Source organism: Scomber scombrus, chromosome 18 (genome assembly GCF_963691925.1).
Source record: "Scomber scombrus chromosome 18, fScoSco1.1, whole genome shotgun sequence".
NCBI classification, from domain to species: Eukaryota; Metazoa; Chordata; class Actinopteri; order Scombriformes; family Scombridae; genus Scomber; species Scomber scombrus.
This window is the reverse complement of record NC_084987.1, coordinates 21294412-21310288: the sequence shown is the minus strand read 5'-3', so window position 1 is coordinate 21310288 and position 15877 is coordinate 21294412. Positions and strand designations below refer to the sequence as shown.

General features: G+C 42.2%; 1 protein-coding gene across 1 annotated transcript in view; it reads right to left on the bottom strand.

The window, feature by feature from the left end:
* The window catches only part of grin2ba (glutamate receptor, ionotropic, N-methyl D-aspartate 2B, genome duplicate a), an 87389-nt gene that overhangs the window by 7134 nt on the left and 64378 nt on the right, over window positions 1-15877 (bottom strand). The window contains exons 7-13 of the mRNA XM_062438496.1: window positions 15600-15808; window positions 14742-14913; window positions 9863-10016; window positions 8978-9103; window positions 6030-6259; window positions 5739-5899; window positions 4868-5055 (exon numbers count right to left, since the gene is read on the bottom strand). Of these exons, the coding sequence (XP_062294480.1) occupies window positions 4868-5055; window positions 5739-5899; window positions 6030-6259; window positions 8978-9103; window positions 9863-10016; window positions 14742-14913; window positions 15600-15808 (1240 nt within the window). The remainder of the gene's footprint in view (window positions 1-4867; window positions 5056-5738; window positions 5900-6029; window positions 6260-8977; window positions 9104-9862; window positions 10017-14741; window positions 14914-15599; window positions 15809-15877) is intronic.

The window sequence follows — 15877 nt, the reverse complement described above, 5'->3', positions numbered from 1 at the left end:
AGAGAGAAAGTGAAATGATAATAGGAGAAACAGATGGTATGAGGGAGGGAAGGAGGCAGGGAGAGATGGAGGAGACGGTAAAGAATTGAAGTGGGATGGAGGCAAGGAAGAAGGGAGATACATTGATTGACCGAAGAAGAAAAAGAGATGAGATAGAAGATATGGGCGTGATGATGACATGTGGAGAAGTATTTTTATAATTCGTAAGGGAATAGATTTTTTTTTTTTAAAGTTGTGTTGAAAAAAAAAAGGGGGAAGGAATGTAAAATATAAAGGAGAAGGGAGGGATATGATGTAATAACAGGATGGGTATTGGAGGACATGAGGGATGGAGAGAGTGATGCAACAGAAGAAGAGGGGAGGGAACATGGCGGGCGGGTGGGGAAGGGTAGGGGGGGGTCAGTGTAGTTAGAAGTGAAATACAGTCCTGAATTTGCAGAGCAGAGAGGCTAAGACAGGATAAGAGTACCGCACACATGCCACCGGTCTGCAGGTGTTTACCACACAATATGTAAACGCATTAATGCGTTGAGTGAATCTATTCAAACTGTAAAAAACAAGTGTTTGCTTATGCGTGTGTGTGTGTGAACGTGCATGTATGTGTGTGTGTGTGTGTTTGTATGTGTGCGTGCGTGCTTGAGCGGCTGTCCATGCGTCTGATGCTGGTCCCTGAGCTTATGGTCTCTTTGTGGGTCACCTTCTGTTTCATCACGAGCTGTTCTCTATCAAAGCTGACGGTGGCGGGACAACGTTGCTTAATTAATCATACATTCAGCCGCTGTCGCTGCACGTCAGCGCGACTCTTGCACCGGAGCGCTGGCTGGCCTCTGAGCATCAACGAGGAGCTACTGCGGCATACAAACTCAGGCAGACGTGCCGCATACATACATGCACACAGGCAGGAACGCACACGCAATCACACAGCTGCCTCTACTTTTATCTACTGAGAGACTGAGTGTGAAGTGTAACCATTTAGAGGCCATTTTGATGTGACGACACTGGCATCTAGTTTTTGACATAAAGATGATCTTGAGATAAGTGTAGGTGCAACCTTTTGGAGAGTGTTTATAAATCTTAAATATTACCATGCTCATGTTTGTTATGTCGTTTGTTTTTATCTACCAAAAGTTTCTTTTTTTACTGCTGGTTAAGCTGGTGACCCCTTAAAAAAAGATGGGAATGAAAAAATATTTATGTTTTTAAGGATGTTTTTTATGTTTATTAAACAGCTGACAGTAGAAAGTGAGAGCAAACATGGTGCTATGACTGTATGATTGGACTCTTTGGAAAGTCCAACACTGTAAAAAGTGACATTTAATAAAGAATAAATGAGTGACAGCTTCCCTCCACTCAATTTCCATTATGACAGGTTCATGTCATGTTATCATTACAGGGGGCACAGTGACAATCAAACTAAGAATATTTGCAGGGCAACCATAATAGTGTTATATACTGATTGATGTGCTTTCTTTCTGTGCATGTCCACAAACACCTTCAATGACTGCTACAAATATCTCTCTTAACTAAATGATAAAAAAAGGACTTTTTCCACAACAGATGTTTGACTTGTCAAAGTAGGAAAAGCACATTTGTCACTAATAACTCTAACAATGGCTCTGGCTCTTTAGCCCTGAAGCAACTAAATGGAATTGATCGATAATTCATTTAATTATTTACACCTGTGCTTTTATCACTCTGACATGTCCAAAGGTCTGCACCAAAAAAGCCTGTTACAACAAAAATAAGACATGAAAGTTCATTCATGACCGTGGAAACAGTGGTTCCACTAAAGGTCCACTTATTAGCTTTCTCCTGGGCTTTCAACCGCATCGCACAATCTTCATCACCAGTAATTCCCTACTGATAGGGTCTTACTCTGTAGAGACAAATGCTCAGGGAATAAAATAAAGGACTCTGAAAAATTCAACTGACAGAATAACTGCTGAGCTCACGTTTGACTTGAAATGTCACATTAAATTGGACAGATGTAGACTGTCAGAGGTAGTTCAGTAAGGACTTGCACAAAAACCTTTTGCTCTCAGCTGCGCTGTCCAAGAGCTCATCATTTCTTTATATTTTCTCCTGTTTCCCCTGTTCTTACTTCTTGTCATTTTACACAATCTAATAAATAAAGAATGGAATAAAAATATACCTGAGAGCAGTTTGCAGTCAAAACCAGATAAGAAGTTTTACAAAGTACATTTCTGCAGAACTAGAGAAAAAGTAATTATTTCATTGCTGGAATTTTGCCTGGTATCTCTGAAATGATGCACAGCTGTTTCATTGTTTTCAAGGACAGTAGGTCATTTAACTCAACACGTGCCGCAAAAGACTTTCCAATCCAACAGCCGATCCGAAAATCACCAATCACAGTTGGGTTTTTTTTCACGACAGCTGTGTTATATTTTTTGCTCAGGCCTGCGTCAAGCAACCCAGACTCCCTTCCAGCCTTCGTATCGGTCCACTGGGCTCTCCACGTGAGTCTGATCACTTTCTAGGCCACCAGGAGGGGAGTGGATGGCGAGGCGTGGCAAAGTGACATTGAAATCCTGAGAGGGGCGAGACAGGGCCGCTTGGTTCTTGTATGAATGCTTTTATGGTGGCACAGGGGGGATGTTACTGCAAGCCGACCCATATTCAAACACACAAATACATACATAGACATACACAATTTAGTCTTACATACCCATGTTTGAAAGTAATAGTTTGTAAGGTGAATATAAATAACTCATATTCAATAGGTCAGTCACTCGTATTGAAATATGTGAAGGCTGATAAAAATAAACGTGTGTCAGAATCTCTACAGCACTCTCTTTATCTCTCCCATATACACACACACACACACACACACACACACACACACACACACACACACACACACACACACACACACACACACACACACACACACACACACACACACACACACACACACACACACACACACACACACACACACACACGTTTCAGGCTTACACACTTAGGCACTCTCATTTTCAGAGGGCTGACCCATATTCACATGTGTGCACGCGCCCACACTCATACACAACCCTCACACACACGGTGTTGAAATACACCAGGAGCTATGCTGGCACCCCTAACTGGGACGCACTATAGCGGGCCCCCGGAGGGCCATTGGTTCAGGATGCTCACAACACGTTGGACCATGCCCAAATAAACTAGCTACAACGCACACACACACACACAAAGCTACACACAGTCACACACAAAACTTCCGTTCCAAACTTCCATTACATTTCCCACTCTGAATTGAGCCGTATATTAAAACAGGACATGGTGAAATTAGACTGTTAAAGTCAATAAACTCAGCAAGCAGCCGTTGTCTGTGACATTTTGACTTATTTATGATTAAGAGTTTTTGCTTGAAAACCATAAAGCATATAGCAGGGTTAGGGACGGACATTTTGAACACATTTCATTTCATTCCCTTCTCGTTCTGAGACTCATTAATGTTCCTGCTCGAGCTGACAGGAATGAAGTGTGTTTCCAAAGAACAAGCCCTGGAGAGTTTGGACACTCTCCCATAAAAAGCAATCATGATCATAAAGCATAGGGCCCCCATGGTGGAGCTAAATCTCATCTTATATTCCTGGCACCACTGTCTTACCTTTTCTGTGTGTACTTCATATATGCAAGTGTGAATTTACTGTACATTTGACTCTGACGGAGCCAATTATTCACATATTATGACCAATCCTTATCCTGAACAAAAGGGAGTAGATGAAATCCTAAAATGTTCCTTTATGAGAAGCCTATTTTTGCATAGAATTTTACCATATTATACATGAGAAATAAACTTAGCTCTTAAAGGAAGTTTCTGGTTAAGTACAAGTTGTATTTTATTTTCATAGGTTTGGCCATCGTTTTCACCACATATGATAACAATGTACTCACAGTCTCAATTGCTTGGATCTGGAGATGCAGCGATAAGTGGTAAGTGGTAAGATAAGTCAGGGCAGGGTAAGACGCATGAGCAGTCATGTGATCAGATAAGGTTTTAAACAAACTTGCACAAAATCACAAAATCCATTAGACCAAAGTGTGCGCTGTAAAACTCCATCACAGTTTACAGTCCAACTTCCTGGTTCATCTTTGACCTTCTCTAGTTGTGCACACACAAAGTCTTCTGTGCAATGAGAGATTTTTTCCAACATTTCAACTGAAATGGTTAAAATAATCTGTTAACTTGTTTTTAACAACTTGTCCATTGATCAGACCCCCTCATTTTCTTGCACCAAATTTCAGCAATTAATTGGTGAATACAAAGTTATCATCAAAACCAAGTCTATGACTCATTCACACAGACTTCTCAACACACAGACTGTGCCCAGCTTTAAGCGACAGCACTACAAATACAGCCCTCCTGTTCTCTTGTTTGTTGTGGAAATGCTGGATTTAGACGCTGGTTTAGCCTCAGGCGAAGATGTTCCCATCCAGGACGGACAGTAAACACCCGTGAGATCACGAAAATACAAAAGAAGAAGCAAATGATTGTCAGATAACAGGTAAAAATAATTGTTTGAATTTCCCCCATAAGGCTTATACTGAGAAGTCCGTGTGGGGCTACATAACCAATAGAAAAAGTGGCCAAAGTATTAAAAAAAGAAGAGTTGAACTAAAGTGGAGCTTTATCTGAGGTCACGCTGTTAATTTAGAAGTTATATTCGGTTCCTATCCCTGGTAAACCAATGTATTACCTCAATGAATATCTGGTGTGTCTTTGAGTCATGAAAAATACAATTGATCACTTCAGCACAGCTGTATGCATGCGAGAGCCTTCAGTGAGTGCATTATATTGTGCAGTATCTATGAATAAAACAGAGGAGGAAACAGCATGTTGTCTCACCGTCTCCAAAGAGCTGCAAGATGGCCAGGTCCACATGTCTCTTCCAGATAGACTCCTTCTGGATGGCGATGCCGTACCCAGTGGTGGCAAAGATGTAGCCGCTGCCAATGGTCACCAGCTTGCAGCCCTCGTCCCTGCCAGCCATGTAGTTCAGTACGGCCGCATCATAAATGAAAGCGTCTAGTTTGCTAATGAAAAAGAGGGAGGGAGAGAGAGAGAATGGGAGAGAGAGAGAGATAGGTTACAATTAATTAGCACTTAGGAGTCAGACATCACAGCTACAACATTCCAATTAACCTGCTAAATAGCACTAAGCTGCTGATAAGCGTAATAGACTTCCACTTGGTTTGCCAATAGCTGGAGCTGGCACACAGAATGGCAAAAAGGCACACTTGATGAAAGCTGAAGAGGGGGAGTGAAAGTATTATTGGAGTTATTCAACTACTATATGTTTACATGAAGACAAGTAAGGATGACGTAAACAAGAGACTTCAGCAGTGATTCTTTTTAAAACTCTTTTCACAAGAATTCACCCTAACCTCATATTATAGTTTAATGCATGAACACCACGTGGTAATCATTACTCCATCTTTCCATATTTTAAGGTTCTGTTCAACTGCACTCAGTGATTCTCTTAAACAATCATCACAACTGCTACAGTAAAACTGAATCCTGGCTCCTTGACCATACAATGAATATTTATTTAGGCAACACTAAAAATCTTTTATGAAGATACTATAAAAATGACTATAATTCGTCTTAAATTTGTTATTGAAATCTTCATACATGGATTGTAATAGTAAATTTGATTTATTAGCTTTAAAATTAACCAAAATGAACCGCTGTTCTACTTTACTGTGCAGAGCCTCACCCAGCCTTGAGACTCTGCAGAGCGTCGTTGACGTTTCTCTGATGGAACTTTGTCATGTAGCCGTGCATCTCTGGATAGTTATTCCTTATGTTTCTTTCTGTACTCCCGTTTGGGACAGTGCCGAACCGAAACGGAGGCGAGAAGTCGTTGGGACTCTGGAACTAAATACAGAAGACAGACCAATTGAGAGAGGCATGTAAAAACATCTACTTTACAAATTGAGGGCACAGATTAAAAAAGAAGAGATTAGAGGAGAGTGGCACAGCATCAAACTGAACCCTTCCACCTTACCTTTTTGTCTGAGAGACCAGTTACTTGGTCCACGTATTCCTCCTGGATCATGAAAGCAGCCAAGTTGGCAGTGTAGGAGGCCAGAAAGATGACAGCAAAGAAGGCCCACACTGACACCATGATCTTACTGGTGGTGCCTTTGGGGTTCTGCACTGGCACAGAGTTGTTGAAGACCAGACCCCACAAGAGCCAGATGGCCTTACCGATGGTGAAAGATGGACCATGAGGCTCTGAGAGAAACACAGCCATGGTTAAAGACTGACTGACAAATTAATGGTTAGCTTAGCTTTAGGAAGGCTATAAACTCATATCGTCAAAAAGGTTACCCTCGTATGACAACTATTCAGTACTTTTTAGCCATGCTAGAGGTATGGCTCTATAGATGATTTCTGTTGGTCTGCCTGTGGGTCAGTCCACCACTTTGGTTCACATTCATTCCCCCTTTCTCTTATGCCATCATCAGGTCACATGTTCACTTGTTCACTTCACTGTTCAATCCTTTAATTTATGACCACATTCCTGAAAAACATTCCCATCAGCTTTAGCTGTACTTTCTGGTTAGTGTTAACACGCAAATGTTAGCATGCTAACACGCTAAACTAATATGCTGAACATGGTAAATGTTATACCTACTTCATACAAGCATGTTAGCATAGCTGCAGACACTTAGTTGTGTTGTTTTATGTCACTTGTATCAGCTTTATACATGTTTAACACATTAAAATGCAATTAATATATATATTTTTTTATCCTTTTTAATTAGTTTGGCACAGTGTTAGTTTAATTTACCCATGAGCTGACAACAGACTGGCTCCTTCCAGCCATTATGCTGTGATTAGCAGTTGGATTGTAATGTTTGTGTGAGTGTGTGAGAGAGGAAGAGAGACTCTGTGTGCAAGCATGTGGGTGTGTATTGTTTAACTGGGGGGGGGGGGGGTTCACCGACATACTGACTTTATCCTGCCATAAACCTCCTTTGTGAAGTTTGCGAGAAAGTTGGTTTAAATGAATCGGGCAGAGACTTTACAAATGTGCAGTCATGCCATTGATACATTATTATGTCGATTCCTTTGAGTCCAAACTTCGATCTGCACTCTTCATGATACCAAACTCCCACAGCGCTACAAGCAGATAAAACAAGGAGGCACAGAGAAGGGAACAGCACTTTAGGGAGGAATCTTCTCCAGAACATGATGAAGGATGAGAGGGATGAAAAAAAGATCGCCATTGTCTATATATAGCCACATCAGAGGTAGAGTTGTGGGAAGACATTGATTTCTTTGTGTGTGTGTGTGTGTGTGTGTGTGTGTGTGTGTGTGTGTGTGTGTGTGTGTGTGTGTGTGTGTGTGTGTGTGTGTGTTTGTGTGTGTGTGTGTGTGTGTGTGTGTGTGTGTGTGTGTGTTCTTATCTTTTTGGCTGGGGAGATTAACAAAATACTAGCCCCTCGCTGTCAGAGCTGACATGTGATTTTGGGAAATATGGAAATGTATGCAAATGGCTTGTCCGGTGTAGAAGAAGCGACATTAGAGGTGTGTTGAAGGCTGCGCAGTGAGACACACCTGTAAATGATCAAAAGAGAGCAATGTGGAGGAGGAGGAGGAGGAGGAGGAAGAGAATGAAGTCATTGGGTCAGCGAGGATGGCTGGTCTACGTGTGGAGGCGGCTCACTGTGTGTTTGTGCATGTCTGTGTCTCTGTCAGTCTTTGCGCAGGGGGAGAAAAAAAAAATCATACAAGACATAACTACTGATACTGTTTCATAGAGAAAGCATTAACCTGAAGAGCTTCTGTTCCTGTGCTTGCTTGTTTCGAGAAAATTACTAGTTGGCACATTACTCATCCAACACTTTCACTGGAGGATCAAATCGCTCTGTGCCATGTTCTCTGCATACTTTGGATCCTCATTTGCAGACTTGTAAACCTCCACCAGCGGAGATCAAAGTATTTTCATGTTTTCATCCCACTTTAAACATTAAATATTAAGCTCATCATTTTGGGTTTGGCTGAAATTTGGCTAACAGATAGCCTCTGGTTTGATTTGGATCTACAATTCAATCATTTTATTGTTCCTTGTTTTGCTTTCATGTGTGGGTGTTAGTCTCACATACAGGATATTCAGGTTTGCCTGCTAAACATCCTCCCATTCACTATTCAGAAAATCTCAGAAAATTAAAACTCAGTCAACCACACACTGAGGAGTGCTGTATACACCACCGACTATCAGTCTGTAAACCAAAGTTTGTGTCTTGCATTCAATATGTTTATGGTGTTTGTTAAATCTCAAAAAAGTTTATACATCCTATCTTTTTGCTTCGAGCCAACAACACTTTCAGCTGACCCTCATCAACCAAGTGCTTTGAGTTTCCTTTGCTCTATATTAACAAGTTGTATAGGCAGACAATAAACTGCAGATACATTCATTCTAAACATGATTTTATCTAGATTTAAATGTTATATAACAAGCATTACATTTCCTGGATAACAGACTCACTGCTGCAAATGATTTGTGTAAGAATGATGTTTTAGGTGAGGTGACTACAGAAAGAGATTGCAAAAGAAAGAAGATGAAATCCCATAATGCTGGGAGCGCTGAAAAGTCTCATTTTATTTCCAAGGCAAACCATCAGTTTAAGCACATGTTGCGAAGGCATAATTTCACTGGTAAATTCAACCTATGCATGCCCTCCCATCTGCTGTGTTATGAGCAAAAAGAGTGAGAGAAAAGGGAGGCAACAGGACTGCTAGACTGTAAGAGAAAGTATCTGCATTCATTTACATCTATATCCTTAAACAATTTGCAATTCACCGCCCCCACCACAGGTACCATACCTGTGTGTGTGTGTGTGTGTGTGTGTGTGTGTGTGTGTGTGTGTGTGTGTGTGTGTGTGTGTGAGTATGTATGTGTGTCTGCATTTGCGTGTCTGTGTGTGTAGAGCTGAGGCCTCTCACCTCTGCCGTCAGCCAGACAGCGGTTGTAGCCCACAGGGCTGACGTACTCGAATATAAACACAGCTATTGCTGACACCAGCAACAGCATCACGAACATCATCACCCACACATCTGCACTGAAGGGCTCTGGAGGGCGAGAGAGGGAAGAGAGGGAGAGAGGAAAAGAGGGAAAGAGGGAGATGAAGGGAGACAGGGGATTGAGGGAGGGAGAGTGGACGAACGGAGATAAGGAAAACAGAAGAAGAGAGGAGGGGGAAAGGGGGGTTGTAGGGAGGCAGAAAATGGGGAAGAGGCGAAGGACATCAGGGGAGGGAGAGAGAGAGGAAGAGGAAAAGAGCGAGGGTGGCGGAGAGAAAGAGAGGAAGAGAAAATGAAGCGAGAGGGCAAGAGAGATATGCAAATGTGGTGCGCCAGATTGAGAAGAGGAAGGAAGAGTCAGAGAAATGGAGTAGGAGTGGGAAACGTAAGAGGGCAAAGAGACAGAGAGTGAAAGAGAGAATAAATAAACAGCTACATTATTATGCACATTGTACATCCTTGTGGCAGAAATGGATTAAAAACTTGCCTATAATCAGTTGATATGCCTACTAAATCACTTTCAACTTCCAAAAGTGAAAAAAGTGGACGTCAACCTAATGTTGCCTGGCAAAGATCCATCTGCCTCTGTCAGTCTGTCAGAATCACAAGTGAAATGACAGCTACAGTACACCCAACTCCAAACTGATGTTGTCATTTTTTACCACTAACATGTACTGAAGATGCTACAAGACTGAGCTTTGGCATTGTTTTTCCTGTTTTATAACAGCCTCATTCACATTCAGGCTCTTACTTCAACCCATCTCTGCCTGCCTTCCTGAACATTTGACAGCTGGCTGCGCTCCTCACCTAAGAAGGCCGAGGGCGAAACAGTGCCGTTGCTACGGGAGACCATGACACTGATGCCCGTCTCGATGAAGGGGACAGAAAAGTCGATGACCTCTGACCTCTCCTCATTGATGGTCAAGGAGCCAACGGCCATGTGGGCGTTTTTCAACACCACCTGGGCAAGAGAGACAGAGAGAGAGAAAGAACATCCATTAACTCAGCATCCCTCATCCATCCATCATTCGAACCACTGCATAACTACTGAAGCATTCCAAAGTAATAAATGGAGCACACTTTAAAAAGAAAATAAATAAATAAATCTGTCCTTAAAACCCTAAACTTAAACTTTTCCCTGAGGGGGGGAATGTCATGTGTGCTGTGGCAACAAAAGACATCTAAAAAAAATTAAAGAAGAAGTTTGTGGCCATAAAAACAACATAAAAACATAAAATAGATGAAAAAACAAGCATAAAAATAGCATATCACAGCACATCATTAGATCTTTCGAATGTGATTGAGCAGGGCGTCTTAACAAACATGGATGATTCTTGTTTAGATGTTTGACAGATGTACCTAGGAGCAAAGATAGACACCCTGAGTCTCTTTGTTTTAAAGGGCAGAGTGCAGACAGTTTAACACTACTGAAACATGTTTGTTTTTTTACAGCATCCCTTCAATTTCTGTGTCCATTTTGTTGATGGTTCTGTTACTACTCCTCTAGATGAGCGACAAACATAACTGAGCCTCTCAGCAGCAATATTTTCAAGCATGTAATATATTAAGAGTAAATATTAGGTTTTAGAGCCAGTCCTTATAATCCATGAGCAATATGGTCTGTCTAGACGCATCGCTTTACACTGATGTTCAGCATCTCATCACACAAAGAGATTCCACTGTAGAAGAGGTCAAAATACTAATGTTTCAATTGACTGCTATGTGATTTAGTAACAAGTCTGTGTGGGGTAAAGGGGAAATACTTTAGTTGCTCTTGCTCTAACCCTGTTCTACACTAGCATGGGAAATCAAATGTGACATATGAGCAGACTGGATAAAAGTGGACACATCACACAAGGGGTGAAAACATTGCAATGAGCAAAGTGAGGCACAGAAAAACACATGAGAAAGGAGTCCGAGACATTAAGATGGAGCGCATCAGGTTGGAGAGAGGAGGCCAGCACACTTTCCTCACTCTCTCACACACACACACACACACACACACACACACACACACACACACACACACACACACACACACACACACACACACACACACACACACACCACACACACACACACACACACACACACACACATGCAGTGCTCAGACTGGACACTCGTGATTCTCGCCCGGGGAGGGGAAAAGAGGGAGAAAGACAGAAAGAGGGAGGAAGAAAGTGGGTTACCACAGTGGGTCACAGCTGCTTGAAATAGCCACCCCAATGCCTCTCCTTCCTCTACCTGCCTCCCTCCCTTCAGTACCACTGCACAGGTAGTATATTTAGCCCCAAATTTTGGAGCCCTACAGCGCAGGGGTAAAGTAGGACGAGACTGTCTCGCTGAGTTAATAAGGCGCGTGTGACTGTGAGTCAAAGCTCCAGTATGTGCTTCAGCATTAGAGTGTGTGTGTGTGTCTGTGCTTATGAATGAGTCATAAAGGGAAAAAGACAGAAAGAGAAGGGAGCAAACCTTTGTTCCCTACCTGTGAAGTGGACCTTTATAGGCAGCAAGAATATTACACATCTACACCGCACATCATCCTCAGTTTAGTGTTTAATGCCTGCTGCTGAGTGTCCTTCTGCTCATGTATGCCTATGTAATTTCTGCGTTTGTGTTTGCATTTGTAACTTTTCAATCTTGTTTGTTCTGTCAACGTGTAAGTGCGGATGTGCATGTGTGTGTTAGTGCTCGAATGTGCGAACGTCTCCCCGGGGGAGAGAACGAGTCCATCCAGCAGTGTACTCGCTTCCTCGCTCGCTCTCTTTTTCCATTGGTTCTCTCCATCTCCCTCCTACGACTTGTTCTCTCCGTGTTATGAAAGTGACCCATGTGGGTGTTATTGAGAATGAGTGAGCGAGGATCTGCGTTCGTGTGTGTGTTTGTCTCAGCTGGTGTGTCTGTGTGCTACTGTCTTTATGTGACTCTGCTAGCGAGGCCAAACTCATGTAATCAAGTGTATTGCCTCTAATATTGCAGATTAGGAGTATTCAATGTGGCCCATGAAATCTGACACTGACTGTCAGAATTGAGTTAGGACAAAATGTGGGCCGTCTTCTTGAAACGTTCATTGATTTTTTTAATTTTTTTTTTCGTTTTTGATCTTTTGTCTCTCCGAGCTGTGGCAAATTGTGTAAAGGCCCTCAGTGATCTCGGTGAGTGTTGAAGAGTGTGCTGAGACACGTTCTGGTGTGTGTATGTGTGTGTGTGTGTGTGTGTGTGTGAGTGTGTGTGTGTGTCAGCATCAGTCCAGATCTCGGTCCATTAAGAGCGTGAGATATACTGTAGTTTTGGCTGCATTCCAACTGGAGAAGGGCACGGGTTGGATACAGCAGATACAGCAGAACTATGTTCAAGTGTTTGTGTGTGTGTGTGTGTGTGTGTGTGTATGTGTGGGAGAGAGAGCCATAGAGGGGGTGGGGTGGGACAGAAAGTGAGAGAGAAAGAGAGAGAGAGAGAGAGATAGAGAAAGAGAGAAGGAGATAAATTGTCCTCTCTGTGCGGCTGTCTGGATGTGTATGTCTGTCTGTGTCCATGTGTCCGCATTCATGCATGTATTCTCTTAATTCTGTGATCAGTCATGCATATGTATCCAGTGTGTGTCTGCATGTGTATGTGTGTGTGTGTGTGTGTGTGTGTGTGTGTGTGTGTGTGTGTGTGTGTGTGTGTGTGTGTGTACCGATTTGAGTTTTATACCTGGAAAGTGAGGACATTTTAGCCAGTTCTCACTTTGTGACACACCTTCAAAGGACTATTTGAGGCGTCAGACTTGGTTTTAGGGTGAATGTTAGACTTGGGTTTAGGTTCAGTTTAGGGTTAGGCATTTAGTTGTGATGGTTAGGGTTAGGAGCTGCAGAATGCATTATGTCCAAGAATGTCCTCGCTAAGATAGCTATACAAACGTTTGTGTGAGAGCGAGACAGAGAGAGGTAGATGAATCCCCTCCCCCCCTCCTAATGACCATTTATCTGTGTGGAGGTGAGAAGGAGACGGCACATTACAGCGATTTTAGTCAGGCTGATGGAGTTTATTACAGGTGACCAGACTTACAGCTCTGTGCCCACTAAAAACAAAGGCTGCCTGGCAGGATGACTTAAATGGCTTTATATAATCGATTAAATGGGTCAGTTTGATGTAAATTGAAAAGCAAAAGTTGCACTGCAGGAGAAAATGGACATCTGTCTTTGACTTGTGAAGGTTATTCAAACTTCACCGTCCACTCAAGGAGGGACAGAGCATGTGTCTTCAACTTGTGACCTTTTGGGTTCTATTTATCTATTGCTTTTCCTTCATTAAAAATTGCCAAAGTCAGGCAGCAGGAGCGCAGCTTGCTCTCACAAGTTGAAGTATGAGAACTGACAACGACCTCACCTTGGGACCAATGTCGATTAGGGAATGTTTAGAGCCCACAGTGAATTGTTGCAGTTGACTGAACTGTACGCACCTTTGAGTGAGGTGCTTAGCCCATCTGACACAAGTGTTAGGCCTGCTGGGCAGAGAGTTGATCCAGAAAGCAAAGCTCATAATTCAAGGTATGGAAATACACTTCAGAGAGGAAATTAACCCTTCAGGCAGCTCCTATCGAAGCTAAATATAGCATTTGTTCATTAGGACCAAAGGGGAGAACGCAGACTGTTACTGTGTCTCCCCTTTGATCTCTTCTTCACCTTCACCTACACCTTGGCTGTAATTCCAAGTCTCTGTCAGCAGCTTTAATCAAAGCACATATGATCTGGGTATCTAATTGTAAACTCAAATGTGCACTTCAACTGCAAACTGCACCTGGCCCAACAACTCTGTGCACTGAAGCCTGATTTGTAATCTGAGCATTTTCTGTCTCAAACAGGACGAATGATGTCATTCTCCTTTCCTTGCCTGGCATGTTGCCAAATGTGCCGCTGTCTTTATGCAATATGCACCGCCACTCAACAGCAATAATGATTAAGATGGCGTTGCGAGGTGTGAATCGGGCACAATCTTCATTTGCAAGCTTTGCCAACAAAATTAATACAATATGGGCAAATTGATGAGATTGTCTTATAATTTACACACGCATGACCGTGACAAGCTCGAAGAGGCTTTACTTGTTGACCTGCGAAATCTGGCAGCTTTCCACCAGCTGAACATTGTTAGAGGCAAAGCTTTCAGATTTGCTCATTTTGATGACATCTTATTCTGTGCAAACTGTAAGTGAATCTGAGTAGTGTTTCTTGGCACGGGCAACAGAACCGGTGCAATAATTTACCGACTATTGACATGGAACAGGATTCTGTGCCAGTAGCCGACAGGCTGTTGGATCAGGCTTGTTTTCCGTGCCAATAGTAGTTTGTTGTGTTGGTGCGGAACAGGTTCCTGGGATTTATTGCCAGACCTCTTGTTGACCACTCACTGGGCATTTTTTTTACTATCATGTTTATGCCATTAAACAGAACATTTTTACCACTTTGTACTGTTTAAAACCATGATCTTCACCTGCAAGCTAGAATGTTTTCTTATCATATTACCTTGCGCAATCAATAACAACACGAATGCGTAACAATTCCATACCAACAATAAACAGACTATTGCCAAGAATCCGCACCTATAGCCACTTCCCTCTTCCTTACAAACAAGCAAACATTTACTGACTGAGTGGGATGCCAAAATAAAAGGATGAGACAGACACACCCACACGTTATGTCCTCACCTCTCCCACCATGCCATTCCATGTTCCATTGATCTTCTTGCCGTGTTTGCCGTTAGTAACCAGGTATAGGTCGTACGTGAACTTGACCGTCTTGGCAATCTTCTTCAGGATGTCGATACAGAAACCCTTACAGCAACGCTTGATGTAGATCCCTGAATCCTTTGTTTGATTACTGCGCAGATAGACAGATAGATAGATAGACAGATAGAAAGATAGACAGATAGATAGATAGATAGATAGACAGATAGACAGATAGACAGACAGATAGATAGATAGATAGATAGATAGATAGATAGATAGATAGATAGATAGATAGATAGATAGATAGATAGATAGATAGATAGATAGATAGATAGACAGATAGACAGACAGACAGACAGACAGATAGATAGATAGATAGATAGATAGATAGATAGATAGATAGATAGATAGATAGATAGATAGATAGATAGATAGATAGATAGAGAGATTTTTAATTAGATACGTGCTTCTATCTGAATTGTTAATTGTAATCGTGATTTAGTGTGTCTGGCAGTGTCTCACACCCAGGAAGTGTGAACTGATTCTACCTCGGGCTGTGTAAAGCTGCCGTGGGACATTTACATCATTCAAAAGCAGAATTAAGGCATTTGCCAGGTTTCTTTTTTTTTCTTTTCTACTTTAGTCACTTCTGAAGTGCTAAATCTGTGAGCTATAGATAGATATGGATATAATAAAAACAGTCTATCAATGTGTGCTGAGTTGAATTTACACTATTTTGTCATTGTGTTGTTGTTTTTTTGCCTCGTCACACATTCATATTCTCGATTATCCTCAAATATTCTGACGCTGATTTGGTTTATGAGCATTGAGTCTCACAGTGTTTTGATCTGTTTCCGGCAGGGCACAGTGTTCCTCATACAGGTCCCACTAAGCGGATCCACGTCTTCCACAATGACGAATGGAGCCTCCTCCAATGTCACAATGGACAGGTGGTCATCCTCCCTGTTTGCTGCCCCCCCATACAGTTCAAAGCGAGGCCACACATGGTACTTCATGGATAGGGAACCGTTCTCCCATTTACCCACCTGCAGAGACACATGGCAAACAAAAGGCACTCGGATTAAAAATGTATACACAGTTGAATGTATTTCTTT